This window comes from Phaethon lepturus, unplaced genomic scaffold (genome assembly GCF_000687285.1).
Source record: "Phaethon lepturus isolate BGI_N335 unplaced genomic scaffold, ASM68728v1 scaffold246, whole genome shotgun sequence".
NCBI lineage: Eukaryota > Metazoa > Chordata > Aves > Phaethontiformes > Phaethontidae > Phaethon > Phaethon lepturus.
Window position 1 is genome coordinate 35,600 of NW_010546726.1, and position 20,727 is coordinate 56,326.

Consider the following 20,727-nt stretch of genomic DNA (forward strand, 5'->3'; position numbering starts at 1 on the left):
GTATGACAAGCTATCCTTTTTCTTTACATGAAAGGCTTTATCTTTTCTTTCCAGAAATCCTGCAGTTTCCAAACGATAAAAAATTTGGAATTAAGAAAGTGAGAGTAACTTTGCACTCTAGGCAGAATTTCAACCTTTTCAGACAAAAACAGGTTTATAACATTATGTTTTCACAAGAAATGTGAAATATTCCTTGACCACGCTATATAGTACTTAATCTTGAAGTAGACAGTTGTTCGGAAGTGATTGAATAATAAAGATTGTCATCTACACAGATGCCCATGTAACAAAATTCAAAAGCTTTCTTGTGCTTTCTACATTTTCCTTCCTGTCTGGGTGTAATTTGTTTTTCAGTGATGTCTCCAAGATTAATGAAGGAATAGGTGACAAAATTGGATTGCTTGTTCAAGCAGTAACAACATTTGTAACAGGATTTGTTGTTGGTCTCATAAGAGGATGGAAATTAACCCTTGTAATACTATCAGTCAGTCCTGTCCTTGGACTTTCAGCAGCCATCTGGGCAAAGGTAGGTCAACATACATTCAGTGTCAGGTCTTATATTAATGAGACATAATGAAATAAATCTACATATCTTTAATTTTACCATTAGAATGTATTGCTTAGAAAAATTATAGCTTCAGACAACATCTATGTACGTGACATAGATGATACACTTTGATGAAGTGTATATACATACCCTCATGTAGTTTGAATATTATAATTCCCATAGATTGAATAGACTTGTTTGCTTTGAAGCTGTTTCTGCCAGCATAGCATATTTTTATATAGAAAAGGAAGCAAGATATACAAGTAGAATCCACATCTGTAACTGTTAAAGTTCATCCACATGAGTACTTGTTCTATCGAAAGAAATAATTGCACCTCCTGAAAAAGAAGTGAATAAATTAGACCAAGTCTTGGTCTCAGACACAGAGATTTTTTTCAGAGTTGTTAACAGCTTTGGTAAGAAATTTTAGACAGACTTAGGTGAGAGAAGTACTAAATTACTGTGGGATTGGAGTGACTTACATTTGTAGTTTGGAAACCTTCCGATTTTGGTAGTATTTTATTTCCCTTACATTTCAAAGTTTATATAAGCCTTCTCTGTCTTGAGTGAGTATATTGTGGAAAAGCTAGGAGTGGAGAAGCATGTGCTACGTATGCGTACTGGTTAAGAGTCTTCATGGACTGTGGCCAATTAATGTAATCTATAGAGCCCTCTGGCTAAGGTAGCCAGAGGTGAGAATGAGCTGAGGAGAAGCACACCAGCTCAGTATGAGTAGTCATCTAATCTCCTGCACTGAGTGAAAGCAAGAGTGGAAAATACAGCCCTTAGCTGTTGAGAATGAGTAATGTTGAACTATTTTGTTGAATTCATAATGTACTTAAGGATTTTGATATTGGACATTATACACTCATGCATAATATAATCAAAAGAAGAAAGTGTGATGAAAGCCATTATAAAGTGCTTGAGCTCATTTTGTTTTTCTTGAGTCAAAGTATTTGATCCTGTATTAGGTTCTCTCTACTTTCACTGACAAAGAACAAGCTGCATATGCAAAAGCAGGTGCTGTTGCAGAGGAAGTTTTGGCAGCAGTCCGTACTGTAATAGCTTTTGGAGGACAGGAAAAAGAAATTAAAAGGTAAGAGCAATGTTTGCTTTCATCAGCTGATTTTTAAAGTACTCACTTCAAGTGCTTTGAAATTTTCTTATATCTTTGCTGTTGAAAGTCTGTCAAAACAAGTCTGTCTTGTGCTTCCTGCATTTTTGGGCAATGGAAAATTGTCTGTTAGAGGCTATTATAAGTTTCACTAAATGTTGAAAGACAATTAGTTATTTTTCTAGAAAAATACAAAAGAAGTTGATATATTGTCTCTACTCTAGAAAGTGTACAAAGTACTTTAAACACAATGAAAGCTTTAGACAAAAAAAAGGCCATGCTGTGAGAAGATGATGGTATCCTTGGTAATCTGATTACTCAGTAGTTGTTGTGAAGGTACTAATAAACAATATCTCTATTTCCACTATACTGTAAAACATCATTCTTGTGATGTACTTTAACCTTTATCTTAAGCTAACACTTATAATCTCAAAACCTGTCATGAGTGGTTCACGATCAAAGTTCACTGACCTGCAGGTTATTTAAAGAACTTGAATGCCAGTCCCTGAACTGCAATGCCCTTTTTTTCTATATACCAAGTTGACAGATGTTGGACTTTTTAGGAGTTACCTTAAAGTCTCTGTGCTTGACTACCAGGGTTACCTTTGTACAGTCTTTGGGTTATATATTTTATATATCTTCTTGCACTTTGTGAGTGTTCTTTTCTTAATTCATCCACAGACTTTTTGTTGCTGTGTGCCATGGTATAAGTCTGAGTCTGTTTTGAACTTCTATCATTCTTCCAGATACCACAAAAACTTAGAAGATGCTAAGCAGCTTGGAATAAAAAAGGCTATTACAGTTAACATTTCTGTGGGTGCTGCTTTCTTACTGATATATGCATCATATGCACTAGCTTTCTGGTATGGAACTACCTTGGTCTTAACTGATGACTACACTATTGGTAAAGTTCTTACAGTAAGTATTAATGAGTAAATTCCCAATAATAGTGAGAAATATTAAAGAAAATACATTAAAGTGTATATTGGGAACTTATTTGAGTTTAATAAGAATTATGAGCCAAAGTCAGAAAAATAGCATCCCTTCTTCTTAACAAAAATATTGGCACTACAAAAGTCTACATGTTGTTTGTATAGTATCTCAAAATCTATACCAAGCCAAATAAAACATGTATTATTTTCATCTGTTTCTACATCTTTTCTGACTTCCATAAGATCAGACTGATACAGAAACAGTCCAATCAAAAACTGAAGCACAGTACCCTTCCTAGTTGCTATTTGTTTTCAGATTGGTGGGGCTAAATATATTTTCAGAATGCAGAAGCAAACGCTTTTTTTTAGCTGTTGTGTGGTCTAAGTAGATAATTTCATTGATATTTTTCTTTCATTCTGCACCATAAGAACTTGGTATCACTTCTCAGTATTTTCAGAAATCAAGAGGGAAAAAAAGATACTTGTGAGTAGGAAATATGTCACCATCTAACCAAAGCAAGAAAACTGTAACTCATAAGTCATAACTTAAATTCTCTTGATGTGGCAACCATTTTAATTTTGTATGAGATATCAAACAAATATGGTAAGAAGAATAACTTTGTTAACACTGATGAAACCCAGCCAGGAGACCATATGTATATATTTATATCTTTTGTAAACTACCTGTTTTTTTTAATTTATGAATCACTCAAGTTTGTGAAAAAGTGGCTCTGATATGTGTTATTGGCTCTTTTGAACCTGTCTATTTTTTTTTTTAAAGGCAGGCTGGCATACAGAACATCTCAGTGAGGTTCATGTCCTTGTGTGTATTTTTTTCAGTTCAAAGTATTTGCAGTTTATTTTGTCTATGTTGTAGTTCTTTGGAATGGTGTTTTTATAACATGAATGGGAGGGTGTTGCCTTATTAGGTATCACATCTGTGAATGACTGTTGGAGAAAAGATGATGGGTGTGATGGACCTTTGCTCTAACGTATAATGGCTGTTATGATCTCTGTTTGAGCAGTGTGGTTTTTTTACTGTTTTATACTAGCTGAAAACAATAAACTATGCTTCTCTGAGAAATAATATATTTTTTCTTTTTTTCTGATTTTTTTGTTTGTTTGTTTGTTTTTGTTTATTTGCTTGCACTCACTCCCAGCACTGCACTCCCAGCAGAGGGACCCTTTATTACTTTGTGATGGAGAAGTTGCATTTGTACACTTCTATTTTACCATCACTTTGAAAGCAGACTGATACTGCTTTGCATACCTGTCTTTGTTCCACTGGAAGATATGTTATATACTTTCTAGTCTTTGGAATATCTTTTGCCAAAGAATGAATTAGTACAATAAATCCTGAGACATCAAGTGTAATTATACATTTTTGGTGTAGATTTTGCAGGTCTCAGTCACTTTTTCACTTATCGGTATATTTGCAACATTCACATTGTGCAGGATCTCAGTTCTCAGATGAATCTTAAAAAGCCCTTTTCTTAATGTTGTTCTCTGTTTAAGAGAGACGCTTTCATTTTTTCTTTAATTCCAGATTCCTTACACTTCTGTGGAGTATGGAGCATGGAGCCTCCTGACCCAAAGATATCTAATGTAAATAAATAAATGTAATTCTCCATTTAAATAAGCATTGATATATGTCACCATAAACACTTCTTTCAGGTCTTTTTCTCTGTATTGATTGGAGCTTTCAGTATTGGACAGACTACTCCAAGCATAGAGGCATTTGCTAGTGCAAGAGGAGCTGCCTATACAATCTTTAATATCATAGACAATGTGAGTATCTTTGACCTCACTCTTATTTCAAAACTGGGAGACCCTTCTTTTTAAAGTACAGGCACTATTTATGGATATAAAATTAGTAAGCGGAAGTAACTGTGTAAAATAAGCAGAAATATAAACATAAAAGCAGATAGAATGTGTAATTATTAGTCAGTTCCTCTTTGTCTTCTAGAGTTACCAGTTCTTGCTTCAAAGGTAAAAGTACTGGATCTCTGAATCACTTGGTGTTGGAGGTATCCTCTATCTTCTAATGTTTTTATCATGAAGGACACGTCTATGGTGCTATATAGATATGTGATTACAGTCGATGTAGGTATATGAGCATAGGTTTCAAGGTACCGGTGGCACCACCAGCAGCATGAGTGTCAGCAAATCAGTAAAACACAATCTGGTAACCTGTACATGTACTTCAATTGCCAGGAGAGTCTTAAATCAGGAAATTACTAGTTAATGAAGCTCTATGAAATGCAATTGCATGTTTTGGATTATTGTTAAGACATGTTTCAAGTTCTAAACCCACCCTGGATGGAAACAGAAACAATGATGATTAAGAACTCTGTTTCTGCTTAATGGTCAGTGGGTTGTTTTTTTTCTCACACAAATTCTTTCAGCAGAAAGGGCAGAGCTGTTCAACCAGTGAACAGCTGATTGGAGATGGTCTGTTCAGGTTAATCATCAGGCATTGAAATGAATCCCAAATTATGGGTAGCTCTGGGTACAGTTTAAAGAGAATGTACTAAATTCACACAAAAGCTTAAATGGAGAAATTATTTATGAAGTATGCTTGCATGAGCTTATCATTGATTTAGTAATGAGGTAGCAAAACATCATGCAATTTACACGTTTCAGAAATGTCACCTAAGTTACTTTAAAATTACATTTAATATCTCTGCAGAGTAATGGTGCCCTCTAGGAATTCTTTATGAAAAAAATCATTAGGAAATGTGTTGTTTGTGGTTTTTTTTAATTTTATTTTGCACAGGAACCTCAAATTGACAGTTTTTCAGAGACAGGTTACAAACCAGACCACATTAAAGGGAACTTGGAATTCCAAAATGTTTACTTCAGTTATCCATCCAGACCAGATGTCGAGGTACTGTAAATGAAACTTTATACATATTACAGTTAAACATGTGGATCATTTGTTAGGGGAAAAAGAGTCACATGAATAAAATTTTATTAAAAATATAACAATTCCAAGTTGATTCTCTAATTTATATAGAAATACCTTGCCATCACAGTGATTTTTAGCTAGAATTATTTACACCGTAACTAAATATGTTAAGTTTCATGAATAATTTTCTGTCTAAAGCTATAGTCAGTGTGGCTATGCAATAAAACATAAAGATTTATTGCTATCAGAATCTAAATTTATGCATCTAACCCAAGTGTTTGTGTATAGTAATAATAATGAGATAGTGGGTTTCAAAAGTACCTGCAATGCAGCTCTGTTAGGACTATATCTCAACCAGCTAAAGAAAGCAGATCCAGCAAGGACTTGTTACGTATGGAATAGAGATCAGAATCTGTATTTTTCTGTCTAGACAGAGAAAAAGTTTGCTTTTTAAAGCACTGTCATAAACCCAGAGTCTTAATGCAGGGGAGGTGGAAGACAGCTGAATGATTTCTGAAAATATTTTCATGAAGAGAGTTTTTGCACTGTGTATCTATTTCAGGAATATCACTGACACTGAGAAGGAAAATCACTGACCTTGATAAAGGGATCTTTCTTATTTTTGATAGGCAGAAAGAAAAGACACAACTTTTCTTTTTAAGCCACTTTTACTTATAAGTATGTTCAATATTTCAGCTTTTCCTTCTATTTAGAAAGTGAACGAAGTGGTTCTCTGTTTTCTTTAAGTTGTTAGAAACAGCCTGAATTGATTTAATTATGAATTTTATTTTGGTACAAGAAAAAGATTCTAATCAATAGGCCACTGAAATCAGTGGTAATCCACAGGTTTTAGATCAACTTCTATCTGCTACTTTATTTACATTAGATTTGTTTGAGTTGTTCTCTACAAGGTCTATGGACTAAATTATCTATAACATTATGACCAGAAGATTAAATAAGGCTGCTTCATAAATTTTCAATTGTTATTACTTATGTTGGATTTCTTGTTTTGGTTTAAAAATACTATAGCAAAGTAAGACGCACTGAAACATATGATTTGTCCATGCCTCTTGTTCCTAAACAGTGACATATATCTCACTTGTAAAGCACACAAATATTGGCACAAAGGGTGAAGAGGCTGTGGTAGTGCTGAGTGTAGAAATTTAGGAAGAAAGAGACAGTGAGAAGGACACAGGGCTGCAGGGTATTGGAAAGTAGATTGGGAGAGTATTGGAACATATCAGTGCATGGCTGTACATTTAGAATGCAAAAATGCACTTAGCCATGATGCAGATGCTGACATTCAGGTATGCATATTTCATTGTAGTCTAGTCCTTCTAGAAGCATAATCAGCAAAAAATATGATTTTCTCCCTTTCAATACAGGTTTACAACCACAGAAGTTGTACAAAGTAGTGAAAGCTGTACAGACTCCTGTGCACCTTTTATCGTGTAAAGTAGAAACAAAACTTTATTCCTTTTTTGCTGTTGTATCTTCTTACTACTTGGGTGAGCAGGTGAAGCAGAAAGGTGGGAAAAATTAAATGTGCATGGCATAGACATGCTTAACTGTGTGTCTGTTCTCCAGCCCCACTACACAGCCCAATACAGGTTAAGTTCTTGAAAATAAAATGAAAGAGCAATTACATGGCACAAAAAAGCTACATTTACCCTTTGTAAGAGTCCCAAGGAAAGCAAAACTTTGTATCTTCCATGGCTGTGAAATGCTGTATTTTATGCTGACTAGTACGAAAACTCACATATTGTGCAATTAAATGTCACCGTTGTAAAGAAGCCCCACCAGCAATTCCAATCAAAAGGCAAAAAAATAAGGATACTTCAAGGTTACTAAAATGACTTTCCCTCCAAAACAATGCAGAGTATATTCTGTCACTTTTAACCGTGACTTTTACTGTACAATAGTTTTACTGTAGTTTTCATGGTGAATTAAAGAAAAAGGTGAGGCAACATGATACAGAAACACTGCATCATAGTTTCTATATTATATTTCAGTTGTGGGTAGTAATCATATTATTACTATTTTGTTGTATGAACTGGTTCATTATATGAGTAATTGTGAAGTGTGTTGTATAACACATTGATATTGTGTTGTAATTGTGATGTAAATATGAAGAAAATTAAGCTGAAGTCATTAGTTATCAAAAATTTAGTGTCACATGTTTATAAATTTTATTTTGTACCAGACTCTGCTGTAAATATGAAGGATATTTAATTGTAGTCTTTAGAGTTTCTTCAAATTTACACTGACATTTTTACATACTGTTATGTTTTGGGTTACCTTTCTTATATTCACAGATACTGAAGGGCTTGAATCTCAAGGTTAGTTGTGGCCAGACAGTTGCCCTGGTTGGTGGCAGTGGCTGTGGGAAAAGTACAACTGTTCAGCTCATCCAGAGGTTTTACGATCCCAAGGAAGGTTTGGTAAGAGAGATGACTGCTCTGTGTGTCACAGCTGTTGGAAGTCTAGTTCTGGCCTCAACACCCTTATTCCAATGGCATGCTAAAGTCTCCCCTAAAAAGGCATGTGCCAACCTGGAGAGAGAGGTTCCTTGACCAAAACACTTAGTAACTTACAAATTTTGTCTGCTTCCTTTTGTTTAGGTTACCATTGATGGGCAGGATATTAAGACCTTAAACGTAAGGCATCTGCGGGAGATTATTGGTGTGGTGAATCAGGAGCCCGTGCTCTTTGCTACTACCATTGCAGAAAACATTCGTTATGGCCGTGAGGACGTCACCATGGAAGAGATTGAAAAAGCTACCAAGGAAGCAAATGCTTATGACTTCATCATGAAGCTACCCAATGTAAGCAAAGCAGCTGTCCTGCTAAAATAATTTCTCCTAGACCTCCTTGTGCAAAAGAGTTCCTTAGAGGGATTCTTGTGAACAGAGGAAGCTGTTTCCAAGAGCTGTGAATATGCAGGACTATGCGGAGCTTCCTCGTAACTTCTGAGAATAATGTTAATTTTAAGTCTTTAGGTCATGACTTGGCGGGCATTTGGAGAACTATTAGAATTCCAGGGACACAAATGATCAGGCAGGTCTGTCCACGTGGGTGTTTGTCCTGTAGTGTTTTAGAGGAAGGAGAAGATGCTGCTGGGGTTACTAACACTGATCCACCTTTTCTTTACACCGGCTTTGTTTGCTGAAAGGACTATGCCACTGAGTGTTTTGGAAACGCTTGTGGTTGTCTTGCAGAAGTTTGAAACGGTGGTTGGAGAAAGAGGGGCACAGCTGAGTGGAGGCCAGAAGCAAAGAATAGCAATTGCCCGAGCTCTGGTTCGCAATCCTAAAATTCTTCTGCTTGATGAGGCAACGTCAGCTTTGGATTCTAAGAGTGAATCAGTTGTGCAGGCAGCACTGGACAAGGTAAGTGGTGCCAGCATGTCATAAGTGATTGTAACAGTGACTTGGCAGGAAACACTCCAAGAAAACATTTGCTTCAGTTAACATAAATACTTCCAGGTGCTTGTTTTGTTCTTAATGTAGGGCTGTCTTACTAGGGGACAGCTGATATCTGCTGCAACTTAGGAGTCTCTATATTGTGACTATACCCCAAACGGTATTTGAATGTACTCAGTTGGATTCTGCTGGAGTATTGTAATGCTTCCTGCTGCTGTTGGATAGAGAAAGAAAGTTTGAGGAGAATTATTAATGGAGATACATTTAAAAGAGAAGTTATTTGTCTAGCTTTTCTTGGTCACGTTATCTTATAAATTTGGATGCTAATAAACCTTTACAGAAGACCTAGGGACTTATAGAATCATAGAATGGTTTGGGTTGGAAGGGACCTTTAAAGGTCATCTAGTTGAACCTCTCTGGCATGGGCAGGATCTTCAACTAGATCAGGCTGCTTAAAGCCCTGTCCAACCTGACTTTGAACACTTCCAATGATGGAGAATCTACAACTTCTCTGGGGAACCTGTTCCAGTGTCTCACGACCCTCATTGTGAAAAATTTCTTTCTTAGCTCTAATCTAAATTTGCCCTCTTTCAGTTTAAAACCATTGTGCCTTGTCCTGTCACTGCAGGCCCTGCTAAAAAGTCTCTCTCCACCTATCTTTTAAGCCCCCTTTATATAATGAAAGGCCACAATAAGGCCTCCCCGGGGCCCTCTCTTCTCCAGGATGAACAACCCCAACTCTCTCAGCCTGTCCTCATAGGAGAGGTCTTTCAGCCCTCCGATCATTTTTGTGGCCCTCCTCTGGACCCATTCTAACAGGTCCATGTCTTTCTTGTACTGGGAACTCCAGAGTTGGACACAATATTCCAGGTGGGGTCTCACCAGAGTGGAGTAGAGGGACAGAATCACCTCCCTTGACCTGCTGGCCATGCTTCTTTGGATGCAGTCCAGGATATGGTTGAGCCTTCTGGCCTGTGAGTGCACATGGCCGGCTCATGTCCAGCTTTTCATCCACCAGTACCCCAAGTCCTTCTTGGCAGGGCTGCTCTCAATCCCTTCATCCCTCAGTCTGCACTGATATTAAGGATTGCCCTGACCCAGGTGCAGGGCCTTGCACTTGGCCTTGTTGAACTTCAAGAGGTTCACACGGACCCATTCCTTGAGCCTGGCCAGGCCCCTCTGCATGCCGTCCCTTCCCTCATGTGAATCAACTGCTCCACTCAGCTTGGTGTCAAGCACAAACTTGCTGAGTGTGCACTCAATCCCATTTATCTATGTCAATGATGAAGATATTGAATAGTATGGGTCCCAGTACGGACCCTCGAGGGACATCACTAAAGGTGAACTCCGCCTAGGTTTCAACACAATTCCACTGCTTGGGATCATTACTTTGATTATTTAAACTAAAAGTTGCTTGATCATTTTAATAATGATTGGTAATTAAAGAGAAATCTGTGACATTTGATACATTATGTGTGATAGGCTTATAAATATCCAAAGATATGTAGTTTGTTGAAATGTATTTCACATGAAATTGTAGAGAATTTTATTTTAAATGAAGCTACTTGATTCAGCAATGACTTAGGACTTAAAATACTGAAATTTTTTAAATGTCAGTCTGAAATATTTTCTAATCTTTCTGTGTAGAAACTACCCTTCACAGATTTTAAGGTTTAAATGAACAACTATGGGCTTGAATGTAAAAACTTATAACATTTTCAATATTTTAGTGTCTTTAATTGTAACATTCAAAAATTTTAAATATTGAGAATTTTGGTTAGGTATTTGTGATCAAAATTTGATGTTTTTATGTGCCACTGAAAGATTATCTCTAATATTAATTTTCAAGCTAAAGATTGAGGTACTCACTGAAATCTGTTTGGGTTTTTTTTTAATTATATTTTTCTGTGAACATGTTAATGTTTCCCTTAGGTCCTATTCAACTCTCATATGAAGATGAACAATTTTTGAATATACTTAGAAATATTCATATTAAATATTGTTATTTCTAGGCAAGGGAAGGACGCACCACAATTGTAGTAGCTCATCGACTGTCAACAGTCCGAAATGCAGACCTTATAGCTGTGTTTGAAGGTGGAGTTATCACAGAACAAGGCAATCATTTTAATTTGCTTGAAAGAAAAGGCATCTACTACAAACTTGTTAACATGCAGGTATTTTTTTCTTGCTAGCTGTTACCTCATTTTCTGTTTTGTATTCCATGTTCATAGTTATTGTATGCTATCAGAAAACGAATTAGTTTGTTAACAGCAAAAAAATATGTGCTTTTAATGTAGAGCAGTAATTTGAGAGAGATCACTAGTTTTGTTACCAGACCTATTTAAACCCAGGATAGCACATTTTTAATCCATTGCTTGTTTTTAGCTTATAATAAAAGGTACAATACAGTAGATGATACTGGAGGAATAGAGCATGCATAATTTAAGCTGTTTAGTTATAAACCTTCATACTGAATTTCTTTCTAAAGAAAAAAAAAGTTGAGGAATAGGAGAAAAAGAAAAATAATCCAGCTATGCTGAGTGCAAAAATATGTATACTTTCAAAGTTATGTAGGCAGAAACAATGGTATTGGGAATTAACAAATATCAGAAACGTATTAGTTATTAAGTGAAGAACAAAACACTTTGATACATCCCAATGTCCCATGTGATAGGTTATAGCTGAGCTTCACTGTAGCCTTCTGTGTCACTGGTGTTTTACTGCATAACCACCATGCCCATCAAATACCTGAAACTGCTATCTCAGTATGTCAGATTGAAAAGAGGAAACTAGGCCAATTAAAACATTCCTTCATAAAATAACTATGAGAATGAATTTGGTCACTTTATATTCAGAGTAAGTTTGTATTTAAGTAAATGTGATAATAGGAAAAATTAGGAAATAGAAAACAGAAAGAAAATAAAAAATAACAGAAAATAACAATGGAAGAAAGCAAAAAAAAGTTATTTATATTAGTAGTACAAAAAACAGTAAGAAATAAAAGCTCTTTTGAAAAAAAGAAATACAAGTTAAAGGCGATTTTGAATCCAGTTACTGTTAAATACCTCAGTGGTGGGTGGACATTTATTTATTTATTCTGTCAAACAGACTGGCAAAACTGCCACCAAAAGTAGGGCTTTTTTCCTGACTGTTCAGATTTTTTTCCTTAAAAATCTTTTTGACCTGTTCCATCCTGATCTTCCTTACTACATTTAAAGTCAAGAATTGTTATGTGTTCTGCACTAAAGAGGGGTAATTTTTTCTCAATTCATGAATAAACAGTGTATCCACTGAGAACTCACTCAAAAAGATCCCTAGATGAGTGCAAATCGTTTACACTCAATTTAAAACTCTGTTAGGAGTTAATTTCTTAAAAAAGAGCAGCTACTTCTACTCCCATGCCCTCCACTTAGTATAAGTATTTTCTTGAGAGGTGGGTTATTTTATATATCAATTAAGCTCTGAAGATAGAGATCTACTCAAGTGTAATACAGATTTTCATATTTACTTTATAACATTATATATTGTTTTCCTCATATTTCTTTCCTTCCACTGAAACAATAAATTTACTTTTACTTTGATTACCTCATAATTTTGCAAGTTCAAAGTAATATATGCATAATTAATCTTAGAATTGTGTTTTTCCCTCTTTTAGGCAATAGAAGCTGAAGTTCCATCATCAGAAAAAGACAAGAATGCACTTAGTGTCAAGAAAAGCGAATCTGAACCAGAATTTGAAGAATCCTTAACAAAAGGATTGAGAAGACGATCAATTCGGAGAAGCATGAAAAAGCCAGGAGCACAAAATGATGATCCTGGTGAGAAAACAAGTTCACCTGTAAGTATCTTTGCAGAGCTGTTAGTGAACTTTGATTACTTTCAACAAAGTATGTTAAAATTAAATTCATTCTCCTGCTCTAGAAAGATACAAGAAGAAGGAGGCATTTCACAGGGGTGAAAAAAACATAAGAATTTTCTAATTCTAAATAGTCTTTGACTGATAATATTCATAACTTGTTTTGTTATTCTCACTGTGAATGATTATACAAATACAATGGGACTTTAAACTTATCCTTGTTAGAAATTTTTATTCTTAAAAATCAATTTGCTATAAAAGAAATATACTTACATATATTTGGATACCATACCGACAGAGTCTATACAGGTTAAATATTTATTTTTAGATCAGAAACAGAGCATGTGGCCCAACATACAACTCTTACAACAAACCTTACAAAAAACACCATACAACAAATATAATTGCATTCATATTTGCAGCCAATACCTTGTTGTTATAAATTGCTTAATGAACAATTAGTTGAATTAATCTAGTCAAGGATTTCACACAGCAATATGCCCAGAATGAATGTTTCAGTCACCGTTGACCAATACCAAGAGTATTGATCAATGAAAATGATACAGATAAACTAAAATATGATGACAAGAGCTGTAGGTATATTCTAACAGCGCTTCCTTGTATTCAAATAACAAAAAGAAATGTACAATCAGATAATAACAATTCATGTCATTAAAAATTATACATTTTTACTTCCCCTGAGTAGGTTCTGGGAGTAGGAAATTTACTATTAATCTCTCTCTTTTTTTTTTCCATATTTCTCCAAATACATACATGTTTGTCCTAACAGAATTCCCATTTTTTAGGATGAAGAATTACCTCCAGCTTCATTTCTGAAAATTATGAAGCTGAACATAACTGAATGGCCATACTTTGTAGCTGGAATTTTATGTGCAATTATCAATGGAGGTTTACAACCTGCATTTGCAGTCATATTTTCAGAAATTATAGGGGTAAGTTTGAATAAAATATGCAAATAACTATAAAACCCACAGCATTTATTTCTAATAAAACCAGGTCTAAAACAATCACTGCATAATGAAGCTGAGGAGTGGATGAATCATTATTACAAAAATCTGAATCATTATATGAAATTTAAAAAAACCTAAAAATCTTGCTACAACCTGAAATTTGCTTGTTATACCTACAATGGTATATAACATATGCTCCAACTTTATATGAATGCAAAAGACCGTCAAACATAGTTATTGAGAAAGATGGGGGTATTTTATATTATTAGTTGATTTTAAAAAATGTTGGTTTAAATATTGTTTTATAGATTTTTTCAGAAACTGACAAGGCCATTTTAAGAGAAAAGAGCAACTTATATTCAGTGCTGTTTTTAGTACTTGGGATCATTTCCTTTTTTACTCTCTTTATTCAGGTATGTTTTATTATTTTAGCTTTATTATAATTGTTCATCATATTTTAGAAACCAGATCTGAAATATACTAAAAATTTATATTCTCCTAATACATTTCTCCAACTCAAACCAGAACCTGCATTTACAGTTCTAGATGTGTCTTGTGCTGAATTGAATTTTTTTTTACCTAGAGCTTTTCATGTGTTAGAGACTTTCCAACCTATTCTGACCTCTTAACTTCAGAACTTCCCCCCTTCTTCACCAGTCAATAGCATGAAACTCTGGATTCTCTCGCTCTTTTTTCCCCATAGCTACCTAACAGCCAACCCCTACAGCCTTTACATTAAACCGCTCCCTTCTCCCTCTCAAGCCCTCCTGTTTGAATCTGTTAGTAGTTACAGATCTCCTGCCTTAGGTCTCCAATTTTTTGCTCCCCTAACACCGTCCCCATTCAAATCTTATCTTATGTAAGCCCCTCTTCAAAGATTCCAGGCCCATTTTGTCAAGTAACACCCATCATGTTGGTATTCAGCTCCTCCTGCTTAAATACTAATGAACAGTAATACCTCATCCCCTGCTCTCACTGATCTCTATAGCCATCTCAACTTCCACAAAAAAAGTATTTTAACTTCACCCTAGTTCTTATATGTATTTAACTGCTACAACAATTAAAAAAAAAAAAAGTAGTAATCATACAGGTGCAAACTTTGGCATTTCAATATTTTCATATATAGTCTGGTTTATAATTTCTGAATATGTTTGTACAGTTTTATCCATTAAATGAGCCGACACAGTGAAATAATAAAGTGTACCTGTAATAGCAGCATAAACGGTCTCTTGCAAAAACCTCCAGGTTTATTTATGGAATTGTCTTGTTGCATATGCATGCAAGAAGTCCTTGAGTATAGAAGACCAAGTTGTAGATGGCTATGACAGGTTTGCTCAATTTATAAATGTTCAGATAATGTTTTAAATATGAGTGGGAAGAGTTGATTGAGATGTAACACCCCCAGCTTAGTGAGAATGGAAAAAATTGAAAACATTCTTATAATCTCTTTATATAGTGCCCATTCTCTGATGTTGTTTTGTGATTTTTTTCTGAGTCACATACTTGTGCAAATTTACTGACAGTATAGGAGCACGGCAAAGATAATGATCAAAGTTAGCTGAGAAATATTTGCTGACTGGAACATACCATAATAATTTTTCTTAGTATCACATAGTATAGTGGCACCTGTGGTTTATATTTGAAGAGTATTCAATTTCAGAAATGCAGATTCCAAACAAATAATGTTTGTAATCACATAAAGGTGGTCGTGAGCTAAACAAAGCTGATTATAAACACTGATATCATACTAAAATGTAGGAAGAGTGTATCTTCCCAAAATTTTGAATAGCATATTCCTTTTTGTATCTTGTTAAATTGATTCATATATCTGGCTAAAAACATGTTCAATTCATTGCAAAACATCACTTATGTATTACCGCTAATAGCTATGCTAGGTTGTGTTAGGATCTTAGGGAAGAAATCTTAAATCCATCAGAGTCAATGGGAAATTTGCATTTGACTTCAATGAACCCAGATTTCCTTATGAAGTCTTTAATCTAAACCGAATGGCCTAAAAGACATTTCTTTAAATCTGACTTAGGTCAATTCAGGTAAAAATGAAGTCAAAGGGTTGATTAGTCATCTTTGTCTTGAAGCATGCTTGTGAAGCAGTGCTGGGAAATATTGCTATGGTCTGTATATTTTTTTGAGAACTAGTATTTGAATGTCTGTACTGTGAACCTACTCGAATTTGGGTATTAAATCTGTTTTTACATTTGTTTTTTGCAATCAGGACTGCAATATTTTGTACTTTGACATTACAGAGACAATGTGTCTAAAATATTTATTGAATAAACACAACCAAATATTAGTATGCTACGCATTGTACCTTCTCTCAAATAGGGTTTCGCATTTGGCAAAGCTGGAGAAATTCTTACAATGAGGCTTCGATTCATGGCATTTAAAGCAATGCTTAGACAGGTAAGGGTAATAAATATTTTGATTTCCAGGGTTTAAAAAATAATTAATTGTATAAATATAATAAAATAACTGTATTCTACATTATCATATTATGATTTGTCTACAGAGAAGATTCTTTAAATCAGTCTAGAAATCAATTTGCTTAGTTACATATAGTTAAGCAAAGTATCCTCAGAGGGAAAGTCTTAAATCAACACAACTACAAGCTTTTTTATGTACTCCTTTCAAGGATTAAGATTTATAGCCAAGTTACTATGACCTTACAAGTTGATGTGCACCAGCAGTATCCCATTACATGTTCATTTGCTTGCTTTGCTTTCTTGGTGCCCTTTCTCCCCTGAAGAAATGCAATGCAATGCAATGCAATGCAGCTTTCATTGTAACTCTTACTTCAAATGTCTAATTTAAATTGTAATATGTACAGATATGTTTTTATTTGTTTATTGAAGGTTTCTTTCAAAAAGTTCCCAAATTTGTCATTGTTGTTTGTTAATACAACAGTGAGATTGGGTATTTACATCTAAGGATACTTTCAGAGAATTAAAATATAAATATTTAATAGTGTTTTTAAGTAATGAATGTAGTTACCTAAATCAGCCTTAATCATGCATGAATTCAGGATCTGTATTTTAGATTTTCAAATAGACAATATTTCTGGGGTTTTATGTCTTGCACATAAAGCTACATGTAGACATAGAATTTGATTTATGTGAACATGACTATTTGCAATGTTGACAGAAAGCTGTTGTAGTCTGAAAAACCATGATTTATAGATCACCCTCACTGAAAACCTAACGAAAGACCAATCCTACAATTGAGTCTTGAGGCCTGTACTACATCACCAGGTCTTCATTCAATGCATATTACACATGAAAGTTTAAATAAGATATTTGGTCACATGGTGAATAAATTATAAACTGTGTACCTGACTCATACAACTGACTTTGATCAGTAGACCACTTTGTGTTGGTGGGCTTTTTTTGTCTCATATCTTCCAAACAAACATCTTTAATCTGGCAAGAAACAAAGCAATGAGTTGGGAGTTTTTACCTTGAAAATGCTTTAACCTTTATTCATTCCCAAACAACTTTGCAATTGTGAATGAGCATGACTGAAGAGTCATCTCCTCCAAGGAGATGCAGTTTCAGCAGCAATGGTGGAGGGTAGATTTTGATTTTGGGAATCCCCCAGACTGCTCTCCTTCCTTCTCAGCAGTGGCAACGTACACATCAGATCATCCACATGTATACACTTTTTTCTAAAAATATTCATTGTGCAATGAAGGAGTTAGACTTAATTAAATATGCTGAACTGATGCACTGCCACATACGCAGTCTGACACTGAACTCATTGTATTTGGTAGACCCCAGTTTTATTTTGTGGTTTATATGAAACGGCCAAAAACTGGTCCTAAGAAAAATGTTTCTTGTTGTAGGACATGAGCTGGTTTGATAATGCCAAAAATAGCACTGGAGCATTAACTACAAGACTTGCTAATGATGCCTCACAAGTGAAAGGAGTAAGTAAAATATTCTTTTTTAATTTTTCATACTTGGTTTAGTATGAATTAAAGTTGCAGCTTGGATTTGCCTGGTTGGATAACAGTCTTGACTTTAACAGCTAAAATTTACTATAAAATGATAACTGGTATAGAATGCACTCATGTGTTTTATAACAATGATGGTAACATATGTTTACAAAATAATTTCAAAGTAAACCTTTTTTAAGTTTACTATTGTGCTTTATTGTGATATTCATTATTAAACAAATTCATTGGGAATCTCTTTAACTAAAAAGTCTGTTTAGAGATATTTTATTTACCTAAAGATATGCATCTAAATTTGTTCAGTTTATGATCTCCTACTATTTTTTTGATCACACAGATTCATTATATGAAAAAAAGTTAGACATAGTAACAATAGATTTCCTTTTTCTTGTTACTCTTTGAAGACTCTTTAGAAGTAGTTTGTGGTCTTTCAGGGATCTATAATATTACGCTAAACAGCACTGAATGTAATTATTCATGTATGCTTCAGTAAATTGTTACTGCTACATGGAACTGAGGAGTTCTGTAGTATCTTTGGCTTTATTTGCATAGTGGAAGTTAAACATTTAATTTTCTTCTTCATTGGGCTCTGTGTGATGACATATAAAGCTAGTTGCATGATCTAAAATATATGACAGATTTTAGTGTTTAGCTGTAAGTGTAAATATGTGGCATGGTTAAAGTCTGTTCAGCTTCAAGAGCAGAATTCAGAAATTGCAGTGTAAATTTAAGTAGTAAGAATATGGAGAGAGAAGAATTAAATGTGTCGAGGTAATTTTTTACAAAATCATTTAAGAAACTCCCATTTTGAAAAATAACAAAACTGAGTCAAGACTTTCTAAATAGTGTTTTGAGAATCAGGAATAATATAGGTGAAAATACTTTCCTTATTTAAGATGCAGTTGCTTTAGCAAGAAATGTCTTTTTTCTTCCTCCAGGCAACTGGTGTCAGACTGGCATTAATTGCCCAAAACATAGCTAACCTGGGGACTGGAATTATTTTATCATTAATTTATGGCTGGCAGTTGACCCTGCTACTTTTAGCTGTTGTGCCAATCATTGCACTGGCAGGAATGATTGAAATGAAGATGTTGGCTGGGCATGCTAAAAAAGATAAAGAAGAGCTGGAAGCTGCAGGAAAGGTGGGTCTGGAAAAGTTTATCTATTTCTGTGTAATGTATACAGCCATGTTTATCAAAGCATTGTTGATGGATGTATTACTTCCAAATACAGAACACATCATAACATACATAACTTCCAGACCCTATGTAGTCACCTTAGTAGACCTACAGAGCATAAGACCTCTTCAATAATAATTGAAGACTTATGTTATTAACCAATATTTATTTTTTATAACGGATAAACCCCAGAGTATGCTAAGCACTATTCAGGCACATTCTTTTCTCCTTCCTGTTCTGATCATCTCTGTTTTCCTTATTGTGTAACCCTCTTTATTTTGACCTTCTCTTTTTTTCTTTCCTGTCATCTGTCTTTGGCATGTCATCTGTCTTACATATATTGTACTGCTCTTTTTTTTTCGCTTTCATCTTATTAATGTTTGCAGGGATAATATGTATATATCCACTGGTTTCTGAGTCTGTCTGCCATTCCTTTATTTCTTGAGTGGAAGAGAAGGATGAGAACTGAAAAGCAAGAAGGCTAGACTCTTATTTAAGAAATTAGATGAAGGCATTTAATGTCACTTCATTCCAAAAATCCTTTTGGGACAGAACAACTGTTTCATCACCTCCCAGATATTGCTTTCTTCAAGGTAAAACTTTTCTAAAATCCCTTCCTATGTCCTACTGTTTTTAAAAGTTGTTGAGAAGAAAATAATTTATCTAAGGCCATGCATATAAGGAATGGTATTAATCTTCACATTTGGTGTTTAAATGTATAGATCTGCATATATGTTAGCAGTCTAATGTTCCCTTATAGTTACTGGAGATGCCATAATGTCTGGGGGGGCCTCCAGCTGCCATTTCAGAAGGTCTACTCTGTGTTCTGTATTATATCTGCTGTGCCTTACCCAAATGTTCTGGGTATCCTAGAGCATCTCCAGTGGCAAAAGACACCTGCATGTGGGCAACTGAATTAGAGTCCTTCCCACTCCAGTCAACAATCCTGGAGAAAGAAACTAGGTAGGCATATAGTGCCTACGCAGTTGAATTGCTTTCTAGTTCTGTTGAATAGGTATCCATTGACTGCTTAGACAGCTAAATTCAGATGTCAATCTGAATCTGACACGCCCCCCCCGGTAACACCTATTTACTAAATGGATTTTATTTCCTTCCGTCATGTCTGTAGATAAAGTTGCTGAAAAACATTTTTGTCCCTCCAAGTCCACAGGAAATTGAGCATAATGATCTTTCCATGGGCTTTTTCATACAAGACAAAGGATGCATTTCCCTTCCTTTCAATTGACTAAGTTTCTTTGCTGCTTCTTTCTTATGGCTAAACATTTATTTCATATTGTTTTGTTGTAAGATATGACAGAAAAAAATTGACAATTCTTGAAATAGGCACTAGAGACTTCTTAATGCAGCAGATTGTGAAGCATTTGCACAGGTGTTACAAAAATTTTTTTGTTTTGCAAAGCTTGAGAAAATACTTTATTTTCTTAGCAATATATGAGTTTCCCCTTTCAAGGCCACCTAAGCAGGCACTAGACTGCAGGCATTTTATTTAATTACCAATTTTTAAAAAAATCAGTTTTCTTCAGTGAAAATGGTGTTCTACCTGTAAAATTTGCTTTCTGCAAAGGGTTGCTGAACTGAAATTACTAATGAAAAAAGAAGACTACTGTTTTGAATATTGGTGAGACAATATAACTAAGAAGAATAAAATATATTTCATTTCTTTTTTATCATTAACATTGTGTATTACATTAAAATCAATGAGTTTGTCAATTGTGTGCAAATTTTCAAACAGTGGCACAAGCATTACTGAGGCTATAATTATATCCCTATACGTTAGAACAAAGATAACAGTACCACAGTTTAAAAATCTT

General features: G+C 34.7%; 1 protein-coding gene across 1 annotated transcript in view; it reads left to right on the forward strand.

The window, feature by feature from the left end:
• The window catches only part of LOC104622561 (multidrug resistance protein 1-like), a 42,172-nt gene that overhangs the window by 9,668 nt on the left and 11,777 nt on the right, over positions 1-20,727 (forward strand). Inside the window, exons 6-20 of the mRNA XM_010289388.1 lie at positions 355-526; positions 1,519-1,643; positions 2,408-2,579; positions 4,268-4,381; positions 5,370-5,480; positions 7,817-7,942; positions 8,123-8,326; positions 8,720-8,890; positions 10,936-11,097; positions 12,579-12,761; positions 13,586-13,732; positions 14,059-14,163; positions 16,094-16,171; positions 17,607-17,690; positions 18,656-18,859. Coding sequence (XP_010287690.1) covers positions 355-526; positions 1,519-1,643; positions 2,408-2,579; positions 4,268-4,381; positions 5,370-5,480; positions 7,817-7,942; positions 8,123-8,326; positions 8,720-8,890; positions 10,936-11,097; positions 12,579-12,761; positions 13,586-13,732; positions 14,059-14,163; positions 16,094-16,171; positions 17,607-17,690; positions 18,656-18,859 — 2,158 coding nt within the window. The remainder of the gene's footprint in view (positions 1-354; positions 527-1,518; positions 1,644-2,407; positions 2,580-4,267; positions 4,382-5,369; positions 5,481-7,816; positions 7,943-8,122; positions 8,327-8,719; positions 8,891-10,935; positions 11,098-12,578; positions 12,762-13,585; positions 13,733-14,058; positions 14,164-16,093; positions 16,172-17,606; positions 17,691-18,655; positions 18,860-20,727) is intronic.